The 23865-nt window shown below is 40.0% G+C and overlaps 1 protein-coding gene across 2 annotated transcripts in view; it reads right to left on the reverse strand.

The window, feature by feature from the left end:
• The window catches only part of Rere (arginine-glutamic acid dipeptide repeats), a 402127-nt gene that overhangs the window by 226878 nt on the left and 151384 nt on the right, over positions 1-23865 (reverse strand). Inside the window, exons 3-4 of one of the 2 annotated variants that reach the window (XM_070037277.1) lie at positions 10310-10380; positions 627-752 (exon numbers count right to left, since the gene is read on the reverse strand). In XM_070037277.1, the coding sequence (XP_069893378.1) occupies positions 627-752; positions 10310-10380 (197 nt within the window). The remainder of the gene's footprint in view (positions 1-626; positions 753-10309; positions 10381-23865) is intronic. The other variant, XM_070037278.1, reaches the window with a different exon arrangement.

The raw sequence follows: 23865 nt of genomic DNA on the forward strand, positions 1-23865 counted from the left end.
ATGCTACAACTACTACATCCTGCTGCACCTCACAGCTGCATCATCACCAAATAACAGCTAGGAGAAGGACCTACAGCCCAACCTTAGCCTTTTCAAGTGGTATTTGTTCTCTATCTACCATTGCAGTAAAAAGCTCACCGTTTCATAACAGCCTTCTACAGAATGTCCTAGGAGGGCAGTATCCGGAAAAAGTTTAAGTCTGTGGGCCATGAGTCCTGATGAGACTGGGGGAAACGTACACTCAACACTTGGACTCAAACTTACCCCCTTTGTCCCCCATTTCGGTTGCCAACATCCATACTCGCTGCTGATTGCCAGCTCCTGCTCCTTGCAGCAGCCCAGCATGCTCTCTGCTGGGGCCCAAATACCCTCCCCCAAACCCTGCTCGCTTCTGGAACTGTTCTAGAGGGGTAAGGCAAGTCCCGTATCTTGCTTCCTCTGTGCATGTACTCGTTACTGTTAAAAACACATGTGATACAGCACATTCCTACAGGGGGTCCGGGGAGGGGTCGTGTCCCTATTTCATACCCTGTGAGATATAAAATACCGGGGAGGGGTCATGTCCCTATTTCGTTGCCTGTGGGATATAAAATACTGGCGGCTTTTAAAAACGGGATTCTCCTTACCCCTACAGGCCCTCTCCCGGCGTCAGAAAGATGTTGTGGCGGCTGAGACGCCACCGGCAGAGAGCATGCTGGGGGCTCACACAAAGCAGGAGTTGGAGATCTGCAACAGGCCTGGGAGTTGTGGACCTAAAAGAGAAAACAGTTTTAAGTTAACGTGCCCAATGCCCCTCATGCCCTGGTTATCAGGGGCACTCAGCACACAAGTAGGTCTCTGCAAAACTCCTTTCGCAGACAGTCTCTGACATCTCAGAGAATTTGTTCGAGGGCTGGATTAGTCAAAGCTGTCTCCTAACTCCAATGCAAGTACCCATGGGAGCCTCCTGGCTCATGTTTTAACTTAAGTCCTGTCACAAAGAGTATGGTGTGTGCCCCTCAAAATAACCAAGGTAAGATGTGACAAAATGCCAAGGCACAGTAACATTTGCATGCTTTGCTTTTAATAATAATTTTTGAAAAAAATCAGTGGAGTCAGATAAACACAACAGTGGACAAACTGAGCTTTCAGAAGAGTTTCTACATGTGAAATGCTAAAAATACAAGATGTGGGCATATTACAGAAGTATTCGAGCCATCAAAGGAGCCAAAGAAAGACCCTGTCACTTTCTGGAAGTCCTTACTTTAATTTTGTAAAGCCGAGGGCAAGATAAATAGAAGCTTTAAAGCAGAGAAAAGAAGACTGCATTCAAGTAAGTTAATTTCCTCCGAATGCCCACAAGTGAGGACAGTGAACAAGCAGAGCAAGAAGGTGAAGACAGTCATTTTCTTCTTGCAGGGGCAGAAGCAGTCTAGTATGTACCACTTTCTTTTTTAAAATAAACTTTGAAATCATTTAAGACCAGTAGAAAAAGACTGGACAGCAACTTCTGAAAGCCAGCACGGTCCCTGTTAAGTATCAGTACAGACACTTTAAATAATAGTCAAACATGTTCCCTTTCAAATATAGCGGGCACATAACATTTTTTTAAAAACTAAGCCATTCCATTTAATGTAGCATTAAATGGACTTTAAAAAGCTATAAAATATACTTTCTTATAGATAAGAACTTCTGCTCTTCAAGTTGTTTTAAAATTACAGATAAGCAAACTTTTTATTATTAAATCCTTACTAAGATGTCTTGTTACATAAAATTCTCTTTGGGAAACATTCTCTAACAATTTCTCTAAACCAAATTTCAATGAAATCCATCAACTACTCATTTTTGTATATCTCTTTTAACACATCCCAAGACAAAACAAAAAATAAGCTAATACTAGGAATGCCTTTATCATGATCACTTTCTTCTCCTTTCTCCAAAAGCCAGTCACCTCAATGACAACAGGGGTAGTAGTCAGACCTCCCCCTCCACCCCTACCAGCTCGTCAAATTTAACTGCGCCTTCCAGTACAGTCAGTATTTCTCAACATAACATGAAAACAAAGCAAATCTCTGGTTGGTCTCTTATATCCGCAATTCAATTAACCAGAATCTCCAATTCAGATTTCAAGTTGGTTCTTGATACATGCATACATATATACATACAGATTAGAAATTTCCAGTTCTAAGGAATCAAGTTTGAACACAATTTCACCAATATTTTCCCACAGGTCTCTACAAACACAGCATTATCTCAACTTTATGCTCTTTGAAAAAAAATTAGAATAGCTAGTTTTCTACACTGGAAAAAAATTCACAGTAAGTTTAGCAAATTACATCTTTAGGTAAATATTTTATGCAATATATATATATATATGTATATATATATATATATAGTTAAACAAAATTTCTTCAATGATCTCTTACAGTCCTAAAATCCAATTAAATTAGAAGAAAATGAATTACCCGACTTCATAGTAATTATGCCCCATTAAAACTTTAGGTCCCAGTGGCCTCTCCTGCCTACCAGCCAAGACTGAAATCACACTGATAAGTAACAGAGGAAATGGGCCAAATAAGATGTTCTGAGACTGTTCACTCCCAGCATCTCATTGTGAGCCCCTCTTCCAGGAATGCTTCTATCCACTTCTGATTGGACAGTCACATCATGCAGAGGGACACAAGGACTGCAATCTCTTCTCCTTCACTGTTCAATAACTGAGGAGAGGAGGTGAGAGGCATGGTGTCCAACAACAACCTCACCCTTCCATCTACCCACCCCAAAGCTAAGAAATTTCTCTCTACCTCCTCTCTTCCTGAATTAAATAAGATTATCAACTTCAAATTTACATATGTGAGGGGCATCTAGTCCTTGCTCACAGCACTATGAAATTGAAAACCGAGTGCCCTATGTACTTCTTTTTACAACACTGACATGAGCAAGGCTGACCTTTATTTTAAGCCAAGAAAAAAAAAAAAGGTAGCTTCAGGAAGAACACTCACTCCAATTCAGTAATAAATATCATGTTTTGCCTTGGGAACTATATACTGAAGTCTATCAATATGTACAATTATTATTCATTGCCTCAAAATAAAACAAGGGGGGTAATGTTTAGGAATATAATCATGCTGATACACTCACTTCTGACAGGTGAGAACACTAAGCTAACAGAAAAGACCATTTCTTTGAAAAAATTATTTCAGCTGTGTGTTCCATCATCTCTGCAAGGAACACTGAAGGCCACGCTCTAAAATCTAGAAACATTTCGTGCACATTTTAAGGCTTGTGCGTCATTACTCACACTACACACATCACAAAGCTGTAAATGGATGGCACAACTCTTCTTATAGAGAGCATCCAAACAAATGAAGAGAAGAAGGGATGCCAGACACTCCGTTTTGTAAGGAACACCTTGAGGGCCATCAGAAAGTAGGTCGAACCACATCTTTCCTGTTCACACAAAATGGACACGACATCCACAGGCTTTTGTCATCAGGGCAGCCTTTTCTGGGATGTTCACATGTAAACGAAGCCCCTGTTTATCTTTGTTAAAAGTCAGCTATATAGAAATTTCAAACCAAAATACACTGACACCTAAAAAAAATATGACTTTGGTGACATTCATTTAAGATCTATCTTTTTAAAAAAGAAATACCTTAAAAGGAAGTTTTATTATTGAAAAACATAAAATACTGCACACTGCAGGCTATCAAGAGGTTAAGATGCAAATGAACAGTCTTTCTGGAATTACTAGACACAAAGCTAATTATTTGTAGTTAATGAATGTCATTTTATCAAACAACTACTACTGATGCAAACTTTTTTTCCACTGAAGTGTTAACCTTCAGTCACTATTCAATATTATGGTCAGGTAATGTGCTGAGCACACAGGGTTCATCAGTGAACAAAACACAAAAGGTATCTGTCTTTACAGTAAAGCATAGATAAATCTAGAAAAGCAACTACGCGTTATTAACACAATCACTGGTGTTCTAGGGGCAGGTCTTGTGCTGCAAAACTTGTGGGCTGCACCAATTTTTCTAAAAACATCCCAACTGCACAGGTAAAGCAAAGTTAAAAGTTAAAAGCTTCCTACCCAAAGTCCTAAAAGACAACAACTGAGGTAGGGGACAGGAACCCAGACAAACTGAGGTCAAATCCCAACTCTGAACCTGTGCAATCTACCACCCCTCATCTTAATTCCAGAACAACATATCCCAGATTGTGAACTACTTATGTTCAAATTAATTCAGAGTCGTTCCCTGATCCCATCATACCAACAAAGGGTTTAATACAAGATTTTTTCTGCTATTAAAATGAATAACCATTTTCTGAATTTGCACAAACCACACTTTCAGTGCTGCATGGTCACAAAAGCCATGCTCGAATGAACGTGGTGGCATACAATGCATAAATCTGATCAATTCACTGTGTGAACCCAGAGTGCATGGCAATGAAGTCTCTATCAGGAGACATAATTTTGCCTACGTATCTGACAAAAATGAGGGGAAAAAAGTGTAATTATATATCCTCAGTAAGTTTTTATTTTAAATAATAAAACCAGCTTCATATTGCTTTCAATCCACTTCTGAGAAAGTAAATACATGGAGAGAGGGCATTTTCAATGACAAGTGAACCTAAGCTAAAGACAATCTCTCTGTAGCCCCTCCTCTGTTGCACTGTCAGGGAACACAGCAGTAAACGCTGATGGATGGCTTTGGAGTAAGGTTAAGAGACATTTCAAAATGTTTCCCCCTACTTGATCGCATACGTCCGTGAAATATAGTAAGGAATATGGTATTCAATCATACCATAATAACAGTATGGAATAACTTGGCCCCACACATATTCATGGCAGAATCAGGTATGTCTTCCCCAAGTTGAGCTAGTGAGGTGTCATCTTTAGCTATTCCACACTCACAATCAGCCACAAGAATGAAGGTTTTTAATCTTTGTTTTTGTTTTATTTTCTTTTTGTCTTGCTTGTTCGTTTATCTGTCTTCAGGAGGACAAGGGGGGGCACAGAAATAGAGGGACAAAGGGTAAACAAATGCAGCAGTGGTACTCACTAAACACTATGTGGAAAATCAACTATACAACGTGGGTGGATGGAAAGGAAAAACTGGGAGACAGCAAGGGAAGGGGTGAATTATCCAGAAAGAAACAGACTCATCACCTGAGTTATGTAACTGTAACCCTCTATACATCACTTTTACAATAACAATAAAAAAATTTTTAAAAAAAAGAGTGACTGCTGTTTAGAAAATGGAGGACACACCACACTCCTGTCTGTGTGTCCAACAAAAACCATGTTGTCATCAATTCTCAAATCTAAGGACGTTCTAGACTAGGTTTAAGGATGACTTGCCTGGTTTAAGGATGCTTTATTTATTTTTTGTTGGTCCTGGGGCTTGAACTCAGGGCCTGGGTACTACCATCGAGGTTTTTGTCCCATCCCAACCCCTTCCTCCCCCTTCACACGCCCCAGTTCAAGGTTAACACTCTACCACTTCCAGCCACAGCACTACTTCTGGTTTTCTGGTAGTTAATTGGAGGGATAAGAGTCTCACAGATTTTTCCTGCCCAGGCTGACTTTGAACCAATCTTCAGATCTCAGCCTCCTGAGTAACTAGGATTACAGGCCCGGGCCTGTAATAAAACAAATCAATAGCATGGAAAATTGTATTTGTAATAATTACCCTTTCTGGAGACTTATTTGAGGTTAACACTTGAAAATAACTCCAGAAGCTGGGCACTGGTGGCTCACGCCTGTAATCCTAGCTACTCAGGAGGCTGAGATCTGAGGATCACGGTTCAAAGCCAGCCCGGGCAGGAAAGACCGGGAGACTCCTATCTCCAATAAACCACTAGAAAACCGGAAGTGGCGCTGTAGCTCAAGTGGTAGAGCGCTCGCCTTGAGATGAAGAGCTGAGGGACAGCGCCCAGGCCCAGAGTTCAAGCCCCACGACCAACAAAAAAAAAAAAAAAAGAAAAGAAAAGAAAAGAACTCCAGAAAACCAAAACTATACTTCCTTTTATAGCATGATGAAATTTAGGAATGCACACAGCATTTTCAGGCAGAAGATTAAAATAATGGTTTGATTACTGACCTATGAATAAAGAGCTAGGTAGAAGTACTACAAGGAACAGTCAAACTAAAACAAAATTACTCACTTATGATATTTTGCTAGCATTATCTAACTCCATTTTTATTTCTAGAAACCAATTGTGTCAATGGAATGTTTTTTTAAGTGAAATCAAGAAAGAAAATTTCCTTTCAGAACAAAAAAAATGAATGTCCTTCTCAATTGAATTGTACAATTAAAATGGTTCAGTTTGAATCTCAGGTTACTAAAGAATCTCAGATTACAATATTTAGTACTTTTTCAGTCCCCTGAAGATTTTTAATAAATACTAGTCAGAGGTATTTATCATGATCTATTTGCATTCTGGTATAAAATATTCCTTGATGATCCGGACTCAGGAAGAAAACCCTCAAAGCAAACTAAGTCACATGCTGACCTAGAAAACCTTTGGGGGAACCAGGGCAGCAAAAGATTCTTTCAGTCACCAGTTGCCATTACTGGAGAACCCTCAATCTAGCCCGGTCACACGGAAAGGGAGCAGGAGGATAATGGAAGAAAGCTGTGGAGAGAAGCTTGAGGAGCTCAGGCCACAGGGGAGGGTGGGGCGGAATCAGCGGGAGGTCTCCCTGCTCTCCAGAGCTCCCACCCACACTGTCAGCCCACCCAGGCCTGTGCCAACCTTGCTAACTTCCCCAGTTCCTCAGCTTCCCAACTCCAAATGATTAAAAAGAAATCTTTAATAATAATTAATAGTTTCCAGCCAGGCAACAGAAGATCACGATTGCAAACACACTACTACTGCTTCAAAGAACTAAAGAAAGAATTTTACCAGGCACTTTATTATTTCTCAGACAAAAAACCTAAGGTACAACACAGGCTTACTTAATTGTTGCTCCTTTTTCCTGCTTCTAAGTAAGCATGTTCTGCCCATGCCACCTCTCCTGCTCACTTCAGCCCCAATTTGGATTACTTCTTCCTTAAATAATCTTGGGTCAATAGAGTCACAACCAAAACTAAATCTCCCCTAGTTTGGAAACAAGCCAATCAAATGAGTACTTCCTACGATAACAATGCTTTCTAATAAAATACACAATTCATTTCCCTTGAAAATGCTACCTTTGCAAGCCTCAGCAAGGTTAGGAACTTAATTATCCTACACTGTCACAGCCTCTAGCCGCTTTCACTCCCGTGAAGTCTATATTAAAAATACGCCTGTCAGTATGAGGTGGCACGGTTCTGCGTTTTGTTTTTGTTTGTTTTTTTGGGGGGGGGGGCGGGGTTCCGGTCGTGGGGCCTGAACTCTGGGCCTGGGCACTGTCCCTCAGCTCTTCAGCTCAAGGCTAGCGCTCTACCACTTGAGCCACAGCACCAGTTCCAGCTTTTTCTGCTTATGTGGTGCTGAGGGATCAAACCCAGGACCTCATGCATGCAAGGCAAGCACTCTACCACTGAGCCACCTTCCCAGCCCCTGGTCCTGCATTCTTATGCTTAAACATTAAAGCAGAAGTCAGGCAGACAAGATGACTACATAACCTATCATCCAAATTGGGATATTTTGAGAGGGAAGGGAAGCTATCTAAATAGTCTGACAGGCCCAAAGACATCAATCAGGACATAAGACAGCCAAGTCCTATGGGATAGACTCAGCCTCTAGGTAAATGTAGGAGCAGGACCTATAAGACAACCAAGATCCACAGAAAACCCAAAGACTCTTCTTATCTCACCTGGAATTAAATGCTACCCAGAGGCCTGAGTTCAATAAATTGGCATTATGCTATTCCCCACGACTGGTAGAAAACGTTCCCTCATTCCCACTTCTTAAGTCATTAAGCTTTTATCATCTTTAACATTGTTCATCTTACCTTAGACCCTTGACACTGTAATATGTACTATAATAAAGAACAGTCACAGATTAGGTTTTTTTTAATCAGTCCCAAAACAGTCCCTTGAACTCAAAATTTATGATTTATGATTAATACTTATTTTTCTATGTAAGCAAAGAAACACATTTCTCAGTTACAACCCTAAACCAATGTTTTGTTTCATTATAGCTAAAAACATAAAACAGATTCTGTCAATATTTCAAAGCTATTCATTTTTTGTTTTCATTTTATATTGTTCCAGTTTGCCACATTTTGCTATGGGCAAAAGCAACTCCAATCTCTTCTTTTTAAAATCTTGAAGATAAAGTTATTTCCTTCTGCTCTTTTCCCTTTTAGCTTGGATAAACTGGAAAGGGGAAAAAATCTTGATTATTCTCATCTATTCAGTTAACTATACAGAACCAAGAAAAGCAGAAAGTTGGGAAAAACTACATTTCTTCAGGAGAAAATATTTCATCACCTCCATTATCCTTATATAACAACTACTTTTATGAACATGATCAACACAGAACCTCAAATACGTAAGAAACAGCAGTATGTGATTTTACGAAGGTCTCCAAACATATCACACCCTACTTCCCACTTGTTTTTGCAGATGCTTTAATGTGTTGTACCATACCAATACTGACAACAGAAGCTTCTGCTTTTATTGCTGTTAATACCCAAAGCAATTACTGTAACTCAGCAGGAACCTTTGCCCAGAACAGCAACTATCACACTGCAATCAGCATTTCATAAAAGACGCTGTTCAAACATGAAGGCACCTGCTAATGTGAAGAAAAAAAAATTGTACAAAGGGGCTCACAATCTAATAGGCAAAAGAAAAATCTCTACAATTTTATTTCACAGCTATTTTCCACGGGACAGTGGCATTTGTGTTAGTAAATTCATACACACAGATAACAAGCAGGGGAGAGCAGTAGCAACAGCTACTACCAAAATAAAACTCTTTGCAAAACAAAGCCACCTCCCAAAAATTTCATTACCAGTGCAGTTTCTGTTAAAAAAAAAAGTTCATAATAAAGAGCAAAGAACTCTAAAAAAGGTAAAATCTCATATTAGCATGAAAACTGAATATAAAGCAGATGATTAAATTGCAAGATTCTCTTGCAAAATAGCCACAAAAGGTATAAGCAGCCTATTAAGAATAAATAAATCTAAGAAGTAAAGGCACAACAGATTCCTTGCCCTATATTCCTTTCTTTATTCTAAAGTATCATGTAAACTGCTTATCAGAATACAAATAGTTACATAACAAAGAATTTGGAAATGAGCTTATCCACAGATACTGAAACACATTCTCTACAAAGCTAAAATTAGGATTTTTCTATACCTAAGCTATAGATAGGTAGACAGTGGTTCACAACCTTTTTAAGTAAAAGGATCTCATTCCAAGATGGAAATGTTCCAAAAGATTTTCAAATGCTACTACTCCAATAGCATTTTCCACAATCCGTTACTTGTAGAAAATATGCAAGTCTTTTTTTGTTTTTCTTTTTTAGTATTAGGAATTAGACTCGGGGCCCCACACATGCTACCCAAGTGCTCTACCACTTTTTCTTTGTAATTTTTGGTTTGTTTTTGAGATAAGATGTAACTTAACCCAATCTGTCTTGAACTCAAATCATCAGATCTCAAGAGTCCTGGAGTAGCTAGGATTACACCGGTATGAGCCACCAGCACCCAGCTTTCTTAATTTCTTAAAAAACATCACAATGGTGTATTGAAATGTTTGTAAAATATTTGTTTAGATGTGTGTATAGCATATCTACATACCTAAGACTAAGGGTCTTCACTTGTGCAAAATCTTTACAAACATCCTGAGATCCCCAAAACCAAAGTGTGGGAACCACTGGTCAAAATCCGAACGATGTGATACTAGGCATCAACACAGACGTACTACCCAAAACATGTTCTCAGTGAGGAAGTATGTCATATCCATACAGACTTCCTCCTTCCAACCGCTATCTCTAAGAGATCCTAGAAAGAAGTTTGAGGTATATCAAATAAAATAACATTTTCCTCAAGAAACTACTCTACTTGCCACTCATTAGTTTGTAAATTTGCTTCAGATTCTTAACAATGGCTGAGAAGAAACAAACTACTTCACAGCATAGAGCAATCTCTGAAATTGTCAGAACCACTACTAAAGGAATAAATACTTCAGAAACACTGCTTACTACACAAAGCATTACCAGTGAGTGTCACAACACTAAGGAGATGAACTATCAGATGCCTTATTTCAGCACTGATGGTGACCCGTAGCATGCAAGCAACATGGGAAACAAAATCAAGTCAGCCAAAGGAGCTGGAAACAGAGTTGGTCCAGAGCAGAACAAACAGCAGGTTAAAAATGCTTACCAGTTTGAAGTCTTGGATGCTACAGATGAAATACGGTGTGTTTGGCCTCCGACTCTCGATATACACACAGTCTTTAAAAGAAAAAGAAAATTTAAAACAATGGCATGTACTGTTAAGGAAAAAAGACAAGGCCCATAAAGCCACTGCATAAATAAATGACTAAAATTACAAATCAAATGCCTTTTAAGAAATCTTACCAATGGTGATATTAAATTATAAATAAAATTAAGCTAAAAGCAAACAGCCTTTGATAATTTAAAGAACCTAGAAGTCTCAATTATTTGGAGGAAGGAAAAGGGTAGGATCGCCATTAAGACGACCCATATTCAGATGAAGAAATTTAGCTAAATGAATTACTTGGTTAAAATGAGTAATCAGAATCAGGAAGTGTGGCTCAAGCACCTACCTCGCTGGCCCTAAATTCAAACCCCAACACACATACACACACATGTGCGCGTGCGCGTGCACGTGCAGGCAGGCATACACATACACAGGCAGGCAGGCAGGTGGGCACAGTTGGGCATAGTGATAAACATCTATAATCTTAGTGCTTAGAAGGAGTCTGAGACAGGATGTAGTAAATAGAAGATCAGCTGGATCTATGTAGCAAAACTTTGTTTTTAAAGACAAATAGGAAGTGACGCTGTGGTTCGAGCAGCAGAGCGCTCGCCTTGAGCTGAAGCGCGCAGGGACAGCAAGGTAGAGGGGCTGGGGCTGGACATTTGGCTCAGTGGCTGAACTTGCCTTATAAGCATAAGGCCCTGGTTTCAAGCATCACCAAAAGAAAGAAAAAAAAGGAAAAGAAAAAAAATTAAAAGAAAATAATTATACATTAAGGTCATAAATAAGTTTTTTGAGGTAAATGCTCCGTGCTTTCACCAAGAGCAATGGCGGACTGGTTTGGACATGCAGGCACCTTACTATGGAATGAAAATGCATCTACTCCACTTAGGGTCATTTACTATTAAATATTAACCTACATACATTTTATTTTCTAATTGTACAAAAAAGAAACAACAGGGCTGGGAAGGTGGCTCAGTGGTAGAGCACTTGGCTTACATGCATGAGGCACTGGGTTCGATTCCTCAGCACCACATAAGCAGAAAAAAAAAAAAAAAAAGCCAGAAGTGGCGCTGTGGCTCAAGTGGTAGAGTGCTAGCCTTGGGCTGAAGAGCTGAGGGACAGCGCCCAGGCCCAGAGTTCAGGCCCACGACTGGACGGATAAATAAATAAATAAATAAATAAATAAATAAATAAATAAATATCAAAACAAACAGCCGATCGGAGATGGGATAAAATAAACCAAATTACTTTTTTTTTTTTTTTTTGGGGTCCGGTCATGGGGCCTGAACTCTGGGCCTGGGCGCTGTCCCTCAGCTCTTCAGCTCAAGGCTAGCGCTCTACCACTTGAGCCACAGCACCACTTCCGGCTTTTTTCTTTTTGCTTATATGGTGCTGAGGAATCAAACCCAGGGCCTCAGGCATGCAAAGCAAGCGCTCTACCACTGAGCCACCTTCCCAGCCCGCAAATTACTTTTTTTCCCAAGGAAGAGGAGCACTTTTTAAATTGCATTTGCTATTACAATGGTTGAGCAATTCAATTGTTTCATGCTCCCAACAGCTGGAGTCTAAAAGATTGCTTTTTTGGATTGCATGTTAAGACACTTAAAAAAAAAAAAAAAAAAAAAAGAAAGCAATGATTGTATGGAAAACAGTGTCTATGGCAAGGTAAAGACCCTCAACATTACAACTGAAAGTCATGATAAATCTTAGGACAGGGAAGTCTAACTGTTAACTAAGAAATAAAGGCATTCACTATCCATCAAGTCTAGCAGGAGGGATCTCAATGCCCACATTGAAAATAGCGTTTGTATTTTCCTTTCTTCTGACCCTTTTGTGTGAGTGTATCTTCAAAATAAGCCATGTTTTTTACAACAGGGGCAAATTCCTCTCTGGCTTCATTTGTCACATATATTAAGACCACCAAAGAAGAAAAATGGAGCAGCAATTTGTCATACCTCCAGTGGACAGTCTGGCTCTCCCGGAAGTACTAGCAAACCCACTGAAGTTTAGACCATTGTCAAAGCACTTCTTAAAAGGCATATTCTTCCAGGAAATTTCTGCAGGAACTTAAGACCTCTCTACTCAAAACCCATTTCAGAAAAAGAAGAAATATGAAGATGAGCTAGGCATCAGAATTTCCCATCTAATTTCTGGGGTTTATACTCAACAGCTCTTCACTCCGAGTCCACACATATCAAAAGTGTAGCAGTGACAGAGCTGTCTGTCTTGTTCCAGGGCCTTAATGCTGCTTCAACATTCAAGCAACATCCATTTAACAATTCAATCATCTTCAGCTACAATCTAAAGACCTCTTGCCCATCACAGCAGATACTTCTCTTCATAACCTGAGAAAAAACAGAGAAATCAACACACACACACACAGAGAAACACACACACAGACACACACAGACACACACAGACACACACACAGACACACACACAGACACACACACAGACACACACACACACACACAGACACACACACACACACACACACACACACACACACACACACACACACACACACACACCTGTAACTCCAACTTGCATAATTTGTTTTGGTTGTGGTGGGGCTTGAACTCAGAGCCTGGGCACTGTCTCTGAGCTTTTTTGGCTCAAGGCTAGCATTCTACCACTTTGAACCACAGTGCCACTTCCTGCACAATTTTTATTGGTATGTGTGCCTGTCCTGGGGCTTGAACTCAGGGAGCTGTCCCCATGCTTCTTTTGTTCAAGGCTAGCACTCTACCACCTTGAACCACAGTGCCACTTCTGGCTTTTTCTGAATAGTTTGTTGGAGATAAAAGTCTCACGGGCTTTCCTATGCCTGCTGGCTTCGAACCAAAATCCTTAGATCTCAGCCTCCCAAGCAGTGAGGATTACAACCATGAACCATCAGCACCTGGCTAACTTGCACAATTTTTTTTTTTTTTGGTCGGTTGTGGGGCTTGAACTCTGGGCCTGGGCGCTGTCCTTCAGCTCTTCAGCTCAAGGTGAGCACTCTACCACTTGAGCTACAGCGCCACTTCCAGTTTTCTGGTGGTTTATTGGAGCTAGAAGTCTCACAGTCTTTCCTGCCCGGGCTGGCTTTGAACCGTGATCCTCAGATCTCAGCCTCCTGAGTAGCTAGGATTACAGGCGAGAGCCACCAGCGCCCGGCTCTTGCACAATTTTTTAAGACCTGATGTTCTTAATTTCTGAGTCCCTGTTGTACCCATTGCTAATATTTCAAATGACTTAATGTCAATTATATACTAATCTCATTCACCCTGACCACAAGTTGTAGGTCTATATGTGTTCTTTTGCCCAGCACATATATATGGGATTTCACAGTTTGGGATAGGTAGCAGGTGGGGAGTGGGGGGCACTTTCTCAGTTCAAGTGACAAGAAACTTGCTGCACTAAATGCCCACAGCTATACACCCTCCTCCCCTAGGCCGCATTCTCCAAAACACCAACTACTCCTCTGCTGTCTGCCAAGTCTAGTCTTTTACACCATCAGTTTCTGGTCATATGATGTTTATAACTAATCATATGTTAGCACCAGAGGGAATAAATTTTGAGAATTTATTCTCTTCACAAAGAAACTGCAACACCTCCTCTTATATAAAACATTAGCAATTCACATCCCACTTGCTCAGTTATTAGCAGTCAGATGGTCTGCACTGGCTGCAGAGCTCAGACAAATGACTCCCTTCTCTATCCCTTACATCTACCAAGGATTAATGTCTGGCATTAGTGTAGGTAAAATGAGATGTAACTAAATTAAATAATAAATGATAAGGAGGAGATACAGCTTTATTCTTTTTTCACAGAGAAATACTTTATGTATTTTTTCCATATCCAACAGAATCATTTTTACTACAAACAGACATAAAGAAACTATTGACTAGTATATAAAAAACCTTTCCAGAAAATGATGAGAAAACCTATGTTCTTTCATGTCTAGTAAGTTACACTCAGGAAAATAATGATCCATACAACAGTTATACTAGGGTATAACTGTTAAGAGCAGACAGGAACATGCTGGTAGGGCAAGGGCAGTGGCTAGGATCTCTACTCAGAAGCCTGAGGAAGGAGGGCAGGGCAGGTCTCAAGCTCTGCTGATCCCCAGATGGCTCACTAATGCCCTATTTTTGCATAAAAAGCTTTCCGTTGTAAAATGACTGTCTCAAGACTCACACTGTTATCCTATCTATTCAAGAGGCTGAGACCTGAGGATCAAAGTTCCTTGGCTCACACTTGTAATCTTAGTGACTCAGAAGACTGCAATTCCAAGCCAGTTCAGGCAAGAAAGACCATGACAGAAAGAAAAAAAAAAAAAAAGTGGAGCTGTGGCTCAAGTGGAAACCATGAAATCCCAAACAATTCAGGCTGGTACTGCAGAACAAGTAGCTGTGTCAAGTGATCACTAACAGTATTGTTAACTTTGCCCCTCAAGGCTAGAGCTCCTCTACTTGAACCACACTTTCACTCCCAGGTTTTTGGAGGTTAGTTAGAGATAAGAGTCTCATTAACTTTCCTACTCTGGTTGGCTTTGAACCTCAATTCTCAGATCTCAGCCTCCTGAGTAGTCAGGATTACAACTGTGAGCCACTCTGATTCATTCTTTAAACAAAAAAATACCTTAAAAACTACCATAGAGTCAATTTTTTCTTTATAAATACCCTACAAAATTTAGGGAAATCCAACAGAGAATACATTCTAAGAAATAATTTGCAATTCAAATTTCACAGAAAGAAAAGTCTTTTTATTATTAATACTGTTTTGTCAAAACAAGGTTAAATTAAGGCCAAATGGTCATATCACAAATATTTTCTCCTTGCCTGGATTAATCAAGCAACTATTTAAGAAAATAACATATAAATGTTTATTGTTAGCACAAAAATAAAATGGCTTATTTGGAAAGGGAAAGCTATGAACATAAGTTGAGAGCAACGTTAAAATCTCAATTGGAATGTATGCCCAGTTGTCTGTCTAAAGCCAAAATCATTTGGCAAGAATTTATGCAATTTATGACTGACTGTATTGTCTAAAAGCTGGTTATAGAATTGGTTTTAGTCAGCTGGACCACTGATCTTCCCCACAGTCAACACAAGCACTGAGACACCTTTTGTTGTTGTTATTGTAACTAAACAAAGCAAGCTTTTTCTTTGTGAGATAGCTAGCGGTCCTGAAAGAATCAAGCAAAGCTGATGCAATCCATTAGATGCATAATGCACGTTTTCAAAATTACCCACGTGAAAACACATATTTACCAGACTAAGCAAATAGTTGCCATAGGGCAAATATACATTTTTTTAATCTTAAAATCAGCATGCCTGAAATGGGCCAGAAAAATGAATGAGGCCATTACCATCAGTATCAATTATTCCAAACAACACACGATAAGTAATTTTCCTCTTTACTAGAGATGTCTGGAAATGAAACCATGGATATATGCTGAGATTTATTCTCTATCATTCTGGATAGTAATGGATTGCATGATTAAGTGACCTCAACTCTTTGTGAACAAGAAGCAACAAAATCACCAAGATTTGAGCAACGGTTCTGAACCAAGGTGCCTCTGGCTGTTTCTCATAATCTCAAAACAGTTTTGTGCCCAAGAAACCTATGGGCCATTTGCAAACTGCAGAGCCCTCCTCATGAAGCTGGGGGGGGGGGGGGAATCTTGGGGCCAAAACTTGGAGGCAAATTTTCAAAGAAAATTTAAAGGAAAGCCCTCTGCTTTTCAACCCTTAGCAAATCAGCACGTTTATGTAAATAGAGCAACAGAGCTGGCTTCCCTCCGGGTAAAAATCACAGCCTGTCGCTTCAGGCAGTTTGCCAGGATGACACAAAGAACTTGTCAGCTTCTTTCCAAATAACCTCCTCCCAAAACAGAGTAAGTAGACTCTTACTTCACCCCCTAATTTAGCACAGAGCCAGAACTCTAGCATTAAAACTGTGGTCACATGGTCACAAAACAGTCAACATTCAGCCATTGCTCTGTACCATGAAGAATTTTTCTCTCCATCAATGTGTTTCCACCTATTAAACTTTGAAATATCTTCTGTCCTTCTGCAAAACACGGCAGTGTCACTCTAACAGTATTTCTAATAGAAACTTTTCTTTCTAACAGGACTCCTCTTCTTCCCTTTTCTCTTATACATTACTCCACTACCCTTGTCCTTCTCTACATGGTAACAGGTCAGTCTAGTATTTCAAGAACATAGAGGCCACAAGTATTGCTGTAGTTAAATCAGATGGGGTGTGTGCGTGTGCGTGTGTGCGTGTGTGCGTGTGTGTGTGTGTGACAACACTGAAATCTTGATGTCCAAATTCTAATCCAAGGGGCACTGGCATAGTGCATGGCTGCCAACAAACCCTCACATCTCTACTTTCCCATCTGCAAAGCAGGCAAAGCCCATTCCTCAATTTCAGATACAACAGTATGCTACACAGTACACAGCATTCTACATAGTAAATACTCAAGAACCATATGAGGAACAAATTAAAAAGGGAAAGCCAGTCACTGGTATCTCATACCTGTAATCCTAGCTACTCAGGAGATCTGAGGATCACAGTTCAAAACCAGCCAGGGCAGGAGAGACGCTTACCTCAATAAACCACCAGAAAACTGGAAGTAGTGCTGTGGTTTAAGTGGTAGAGCACTAGCCTTGAGGTGAAGAGCTGAGGGACAGTGCCCACGCCTTAGTTCAAGCTCCATTACAAAAAAAAAAAAAAAAAAAAAAGGCATAAAGACAAAGTTACATGAGATTCTAGCCAGAACATTGCTATATCCTTAATCAGTATGAAACATGTCTTTTAGAAATAGCAATTGGCCAGCTGGGTACTTGTACTTAACACCCGTAATTATAGCTACTCAGGAGTCTGAGAAATAGAAGCATCAAGGTTCTAAGCCAGCCCAGCTGGAAAAACTTAGCAACTTCATCTCCAATTAGTTAGCAAGGTACCAAGTTGGAACCAAACACTGATGGCTCACACCTGTAATCACAGGGCTGCGATCTCAGGATCTCAGTTCGAAGCCAACATGGGCAAGAAAGTCCATGAGATTCTTAGCTCCAAGTAAACACCAAAAAGCCAGACATGGAATTATGGCCCAAGTGGCAGAGAGCTAGCTTGGCCCACAAAAGCTCAGGGACAGCACTGATGCCCTGAGTTCAAGCCCCAGGACTGGCACAAAAAACAAAGCTGGGTTGGAGGCATGGCTCAATACCAGCCATGAACAAGCAAACAAAGGTAGCACAAGGTCCTGAATTCAAGCCCTAGAACCAGACAGGTACTAGCATTGTCTGGTAATTGTGGAGAGCACCTAGATAGGAAAAGGAAACAAACATTAGAAAAACAGCAAGTTAATAAATAAGCCCTAAGTGAGAGCCTTTCTTGAGGTTAAATTAAGCCCTTTATCTTATACCAACTGTCACCAAAATTAACTGTATCATCTTAAAGACTATCAATGTCAAGCCGGGCACCAGTGGCTCATGGCGGTAATCCTAGCTACTCAGGAGGCTGAGATCTGAGGATCATGGTTCAAAGCCAGCGCAGGCAGGAAAGTCTGTGAGACTCTTATCTCCAATAAACCACCAGAAAACTGGAAGTGGCACTGTGGCTCAAGTGGTAAAGCACTCACCTTGAGCTGAAGAGCTCAGGAACAGCACTCAGGCCCAGAGTTCAAGCCCCATGACCAACAAAGGGAAAAAAAAATTACCAATTTCGGTGGAGTAAAAAATCTCAGGTAACAATATACTATTTGTTATTTCCTTGATAAATTACATGATAAAAGAATTGTGGATTTCTAACTTACAGAATTCTGTGGAATTCGAAGCCTATATAAACTTTTGTCTAAATACAGAACTTAAGAGCCAACCATTATCTGTTTTTACCCCTGTTGGCTAACAAAATAAAATTAAATTTTGAGGAGAAAAGGGCTGGAGAGGAAGAATGGGAAAGCAGGTCACATGTTCCAATGCATCAAAAGCTTAAAGATTGGTCTTAGATAATTATGTTCCTCACTTTAAAAACTCAAGCTGGTGGGCAGGGGAGAGATGGGCAAGAATATTGAGAGAGGTGACAGTGATCAAGATACATTGTATTCATAAACAGCCTTGTTAAATGACAGCCCCTTTGTATAACTATTTAAAGATAATAAAAAGAAAAAAAGGGAAGCTAGTGTTTTGGAGCAAGTGTTGCTGTATGACCCTTTTCTAAATCAATCATATATTACATGGCCTTGAAAACTCAGTAAAACAAATCAAAGCAATAGCAACAACAACAAAAGCAGGATTATTCTGCCAGCAGCAGCAATCTTCCTAGTTATACCAGCATGCTATGTATTAGCCAGGGATTGGCACCTGCATTACCCAAGCTCTCCCCCAAAAAAAGAATTTTAAGCACTGTCATCTCTATAATTTATTATGAAGATGTTCCTCTGAAACCTCCCCTTATAACCTATCCTAAATCTCTACTATGAAAATGATCCTAACCAGTTTAACACGCAGACTCCAGTTAAGTGAGACAGACCTTGCATGCCATAAAGAGTATGCAGGTTGGGCTGGGAAGGTGGCTCAGTGGTAGAGCTCTTGCCTTGCATGCCTGAGGCCCTGGGTTCGATTCCTCAGCACCACATAAGAAAAAAACCGGAAGTGGCGCTGTGGCTCAAGTGGTAGTGTGCTAGCCTTGAGCTGAAGAGCTTAAGGGACAGCGCCCAGGCCCAGAGTTCAGGCCCCACGACCGGACCAAACAAAAAACAAAAAGGAGTATGCAGGTAACTCTGCCTTTCTGCCTAGCATGCATGAGGTCCCACCTTACCAGACACAGGTGAAGGCCATCCCTCTAGAGAAGTTAAGTACTTACAGCACTGGACAGCTTGCTTGTTCTTTCTTCCAGCAGCACCCATGCCACTGTATCTAACTTCCTAATGCTTAAAAACTCAAGTAACAACCCTATCCCAAAATTCAAGGACTCCCATCCAAAATAAAAACTAAACAATTTTGCCATAAAATCCCTATTAAGGTAGAGGGTGATTACAAATAGAAATGTTGACAGACGCTAAACTCGATTAGAAATGGAACATGGCTGAAATAATGTACATTTAGGAAATCGATAGAAAACAGTATGCACAGTGTTCAGAGGGAAAAAAATCAGCCGTGACAAGGAGGCTGGTATGGAGTCTTCTCTCCCCAAATGGCTGACGACAAACAAATTGTTCATCTGATCTGGTGTCATATCCTGCAGGGCAGATTTCAAGCTACACTGCTTGCTCCTTTGCAGAAAACAACGCCCTGGGAGCCCAGATTTTGCAATAAATGCTTCAAACCAATCTGCAGTGCTCACTGCAAATACACGGGAGAATTCTAAGACATAATTCTTGTTCGGAAAAATGATTTTATTATAAACTGGTATCACAGTGAATCCATTTTCTTTACAGGTTTTCTGCTACTGTTTAATGGACTGTCAGTATAATTTAGATTTCATCTATTTAAACTCACTCAAGCCTGGCTCCTGACTGTACAATACATGGAACATATTTCCACTCAAAAAATTAATGACAGTTAATTGTAGCCTGCAGTTCTCAATTCTGTAAATGCAACTACTCTACAGCTCAATATCAGGCTACAAATGGTCCTGTTCCAATTAGTTTTCTGAACATATAAGGAAGCTATCCAAGATGCAGATGCCTATAAAGCCTAATGTAAATATTCCCTCAACTATTTACCTTCATAACCACAGTATGGGAAAATAAGTTTTATGGTCAGGCTAGACAAACATCTACTAATATAGATTTTTAAAAATTACCAAAACAGACTACTAGTATTTCCTGCCTGTTATTTTTGCTTATTATTGGAATATCAATTTCCTTATAGATTTGCAATCATATTACTTATTGAAAATAGACCAAATATACTGTATGGATTTGGACACATAGCAAATGACAACTTTTATATATACTACACCAAACTACTTTAGAGACATGTTCTATTTAACTTAAATTTATTTCAGAGCTTTATCTGACAATATCAGATTTTTTTCTGGGAGGGGGTTGGGTAATTGAAGGTTGAACTCAGGACCTTATCCTTGCTGGACTGGTGCTATGCCACTTGAGCCATGCTTCACTCTATTATTTTTGCTGTGCCAACTGAGTAGCTAGGATCACAGGCATGAGACCAGACTCCTCTTCTTGGGTGATTAATCTTCCACCTAAACCAGCATAAAACAGTTTTAAGAGATGAAGAAAAGAAGCACCTTAAAAGAAATTCACCAAATCAACATCCAAATAATAAAGCAAATTAAGTACTAGAATTTGCTACTCCTAAACTATAACCATCAAGATCATAGAAAGAAAGATTATATAGCATTCACACATCCACACAAAGTAAATGTAAAAAGAAAGGAAAAGATACCCTCTTTGTATACCCTTCTTCATCTGGCCTTGACTCTCCTTTCCTCTGGGCATATCAGTTCTGCCTTGTCAGGAGTTTCCTGGGCATTCTTCCTCTGCCTAGTCCGAGTCCTGGCTATCCTGTCGGAACCAAGTCAACCGATAGTCTGCCTGCCACTACCCTACATTATCGTCTTCCTAGTTCGGCTGGAGTTTCCCCACTCACTGCCCATTGCTAATGTATAATTTTAATTTCTCCTCATAAAATGAGGGACCAAGAACTAGAACTCTTGATTTTTACCTTTCCTTAAACTTCTTTAAAAACAAACCTGCAATGTCGTAAAAATGTTGCTCAAAACAACATTAACAATTCCGGTAGCTAGCTCAAAGTCACATTCTAGAGGGCTCCAAGTTCAATCACTGCTATAATTTATATAAACTAGGGTAAAAGAAACTTGTTTTTCAACTCTAATTTGACCAATAAGCTCTCCTACACCATTATTTTCATTTGTTACTATTGTCTGGTAGAAGAATTCTGTTTTATTCTTAAGCAAAGTGAAGGTACTTGAAGAATAATTTATAACAATTAGTCATTTCTTGTGACTCAATCATTGAAACCTTAGATTTTCATTGAATATTTTCAGCTCACTGAGAATTACAAGTATTCAACAGGTACCTGGCAAAAACAATTCCACCTACACAGGATTTCTAATTATCTATACGGTCTGTATGTATATCCAATGTCTATCTAAACATACATCACTGTGTATAGTCATTTTGCTGATAACATACACAATAGTCTCCGGATAAAAATTACTTGAAGGGGGATCTCATCTGCCGTTCACCTGTCCCTTTTTGTGTGCAAGTGCGTATTAGTCCTGGGGCCTGAACTCGGGGCCTGGGTACTGTCCCTGAGCTTCTTAATTCAAGGCACTCTACCACTTGAACTACCATTCTACTTCTAGAGGGTTGTTTTGCTTGTTTCTAGGTTCACTGGAGAAAGGAGTCTCATGGGCTTTCCTGCCTGGACTAGCTTCAAACTGTGATATGCAGATCTCAGCCTTATGAGTAACTTTGATTATAGGCATGAGTCACCAATGCCTGGCTCACCCATCACTTTGAAAATCAAAATTAGAGGAGATCTGAGTCTGAGTACTGTTATCAGTATTTAAAGTATCTAAATACTTCCTGATGCCTAAAAATAGACAAGAGATTTCATTTATTGTTTGAGCCATTGGAAGTGCTATATTCAACACGCTTCAATCAATGAGAACAGCTGCTCTAGGCAGACATAACACTTAACTAGAGATTTCTTTCACATGTTCTTTTTGTAAATTTGCACCTTGCAAAAAGTATCATATTATGAACATCTGCTGAAGCAAAAATGAATGAAGACTTTAGGGGGAAACATTAAGACTTCTGTATTTTAAACAAAGTAGTAACAGGCAAATCTTATCAAGATTATGTTAAAAATAGAAAATGAATATACATTCTACAAGGAACAGAATCCTAAACCAGCAAGTGTTCGCCCAGACTTACTGGGCACCACCAATGGTCTACCATGTGTTGGAAATTCTGAGGGGAAGCATAAAAGTCATCATCCCTCGACAATGGAATGTAAGAAGTCAGTGTGCAAACAAACAATTACATCTTCACTGATGTAATTCACTGCACTTGTTTGTTAGGCTCTGGAACAGAGACAGCTGGCAGAGCACAACATTCATTCTCCTTTCTTCCTTAATGGGAGAGCCGGGCACATGGCCCTGCATGATGAAGCTGACATCTCCCAGCTTCCCTGATAGCTGGTTTTGTTGTACAGCTAAGTTCTGATCATGGAATGTAAGAGAGCCACACTACTTCAATTTCTGGAAACAGAATCCTGGGAAAGGGAACTTCTATTCTTCTCACCCTGCCCAACAGCCTGAAAAGCTCCAGGTGGACTGAAGGTGGTAACATGGAGACAAAGGTGACAGGAGAATGGAAGTGACATGTAACAGAATTAACAAACGCTCTGACTAAAGTAAAAAAATCTACATTTCTTATTACACAGCTAAGCATGCTTCATGGAAATATCTTCTTTTTTTGTTTTTGGTCTGTCAGGGAACTTGAACTCAGGGCACAGGTCCTGTTCCTGAGCTCTTTTGCCCAAGGATAGCACTCTACCACTTTGAGCCATAGCTCTAATTCCTGTAAATTCTTTTAAAATGGGACAAAATATTTAAATTACAGTAAATAGCATTCAGAATATTTATTTAGGGAGAATATTCTTGATTTCTTTTTAAATACGGAAAACTAGAAACAGATGATCCTAGAAAGTGAACTTTTATTTTTGGTCGGTCCTGGGGCTTGAATTCTGGGCTTGGGCGCTGTCCCTGCGCTCTTCAGCTCAAGGCTAGTGCTCTACCACTTGAGCCACAGCAACACTTTTGGTTTTCTGGTGGTTTATTGGACTTTCCTGCCTTTGAACCTCGATCCTCAGATCTCAACCTCCTAAGTAGCTAGGATTATAGGCTTGAGCCACTGGTGCCTGGCTTAAAAGTAAACTTAAAAATAGAACAAAGCCTTTGATTTAAAATGACTGAAATAGCTTGATTAGATAGCATAAACTATTATCTTCTATACTAGGATTAAGAACCAACTCCTAGAGGCAGGTGGAAATGAGACAGACTCAAGTTCACCAACATCCTCCCAGAAGAGACTCTACAGTCACAAGTTCCTATCTGATCCCAGCCCTAAGCTCTCTTTTTTTTTTTTTTTTTTGGGGGGGGTCCGGTCATGGGGCCTGAACTCTGGGCCTGGGCGCTGTCCCTCAGCTCTTCAGCTCAAGGCTAGTGCTCTATCACTTGAGCCACAGCGCCACTTCCGGCTTTTTTCTTTTTGCTTATGTGGTGCTGAGGAATCGAACCCAGGACCTCATACATGCAAGGCAAGCACTCTACCACTGAGCCACCTTCCCAGCCCTCTAAGTTCTCTTAAGTAGCAATAAGGGACAGCCATTTCTCTTCCTGTGAATTGGCTGCCAGCAAAAGGTGGCAGGTTGACTGTACCATTAGTCTCCCTCTTTTTTCCCACTTCTGTATGAATTTGATTTTTGGACTTGAGAGGGAATTCA

The sequence above is a fragment of the Dipodomys merriami genome, unplaced genomic scaffold, assembly GCF_024711535.1.
Source record: "Dipodomys merriami isolate MVZ:Mamm:240054 unplaced genomic scaffold, mDipMer1.0.p SCAF_28, whole genome shotgun sequence".
In the NCBI taxonomy this organism is placed as follows: Eukaryota; Metazoa; Chordata; class Mammalia; order Rodentia; family Heteromyidae; genus Dipodomys; species Dipodomys merriami.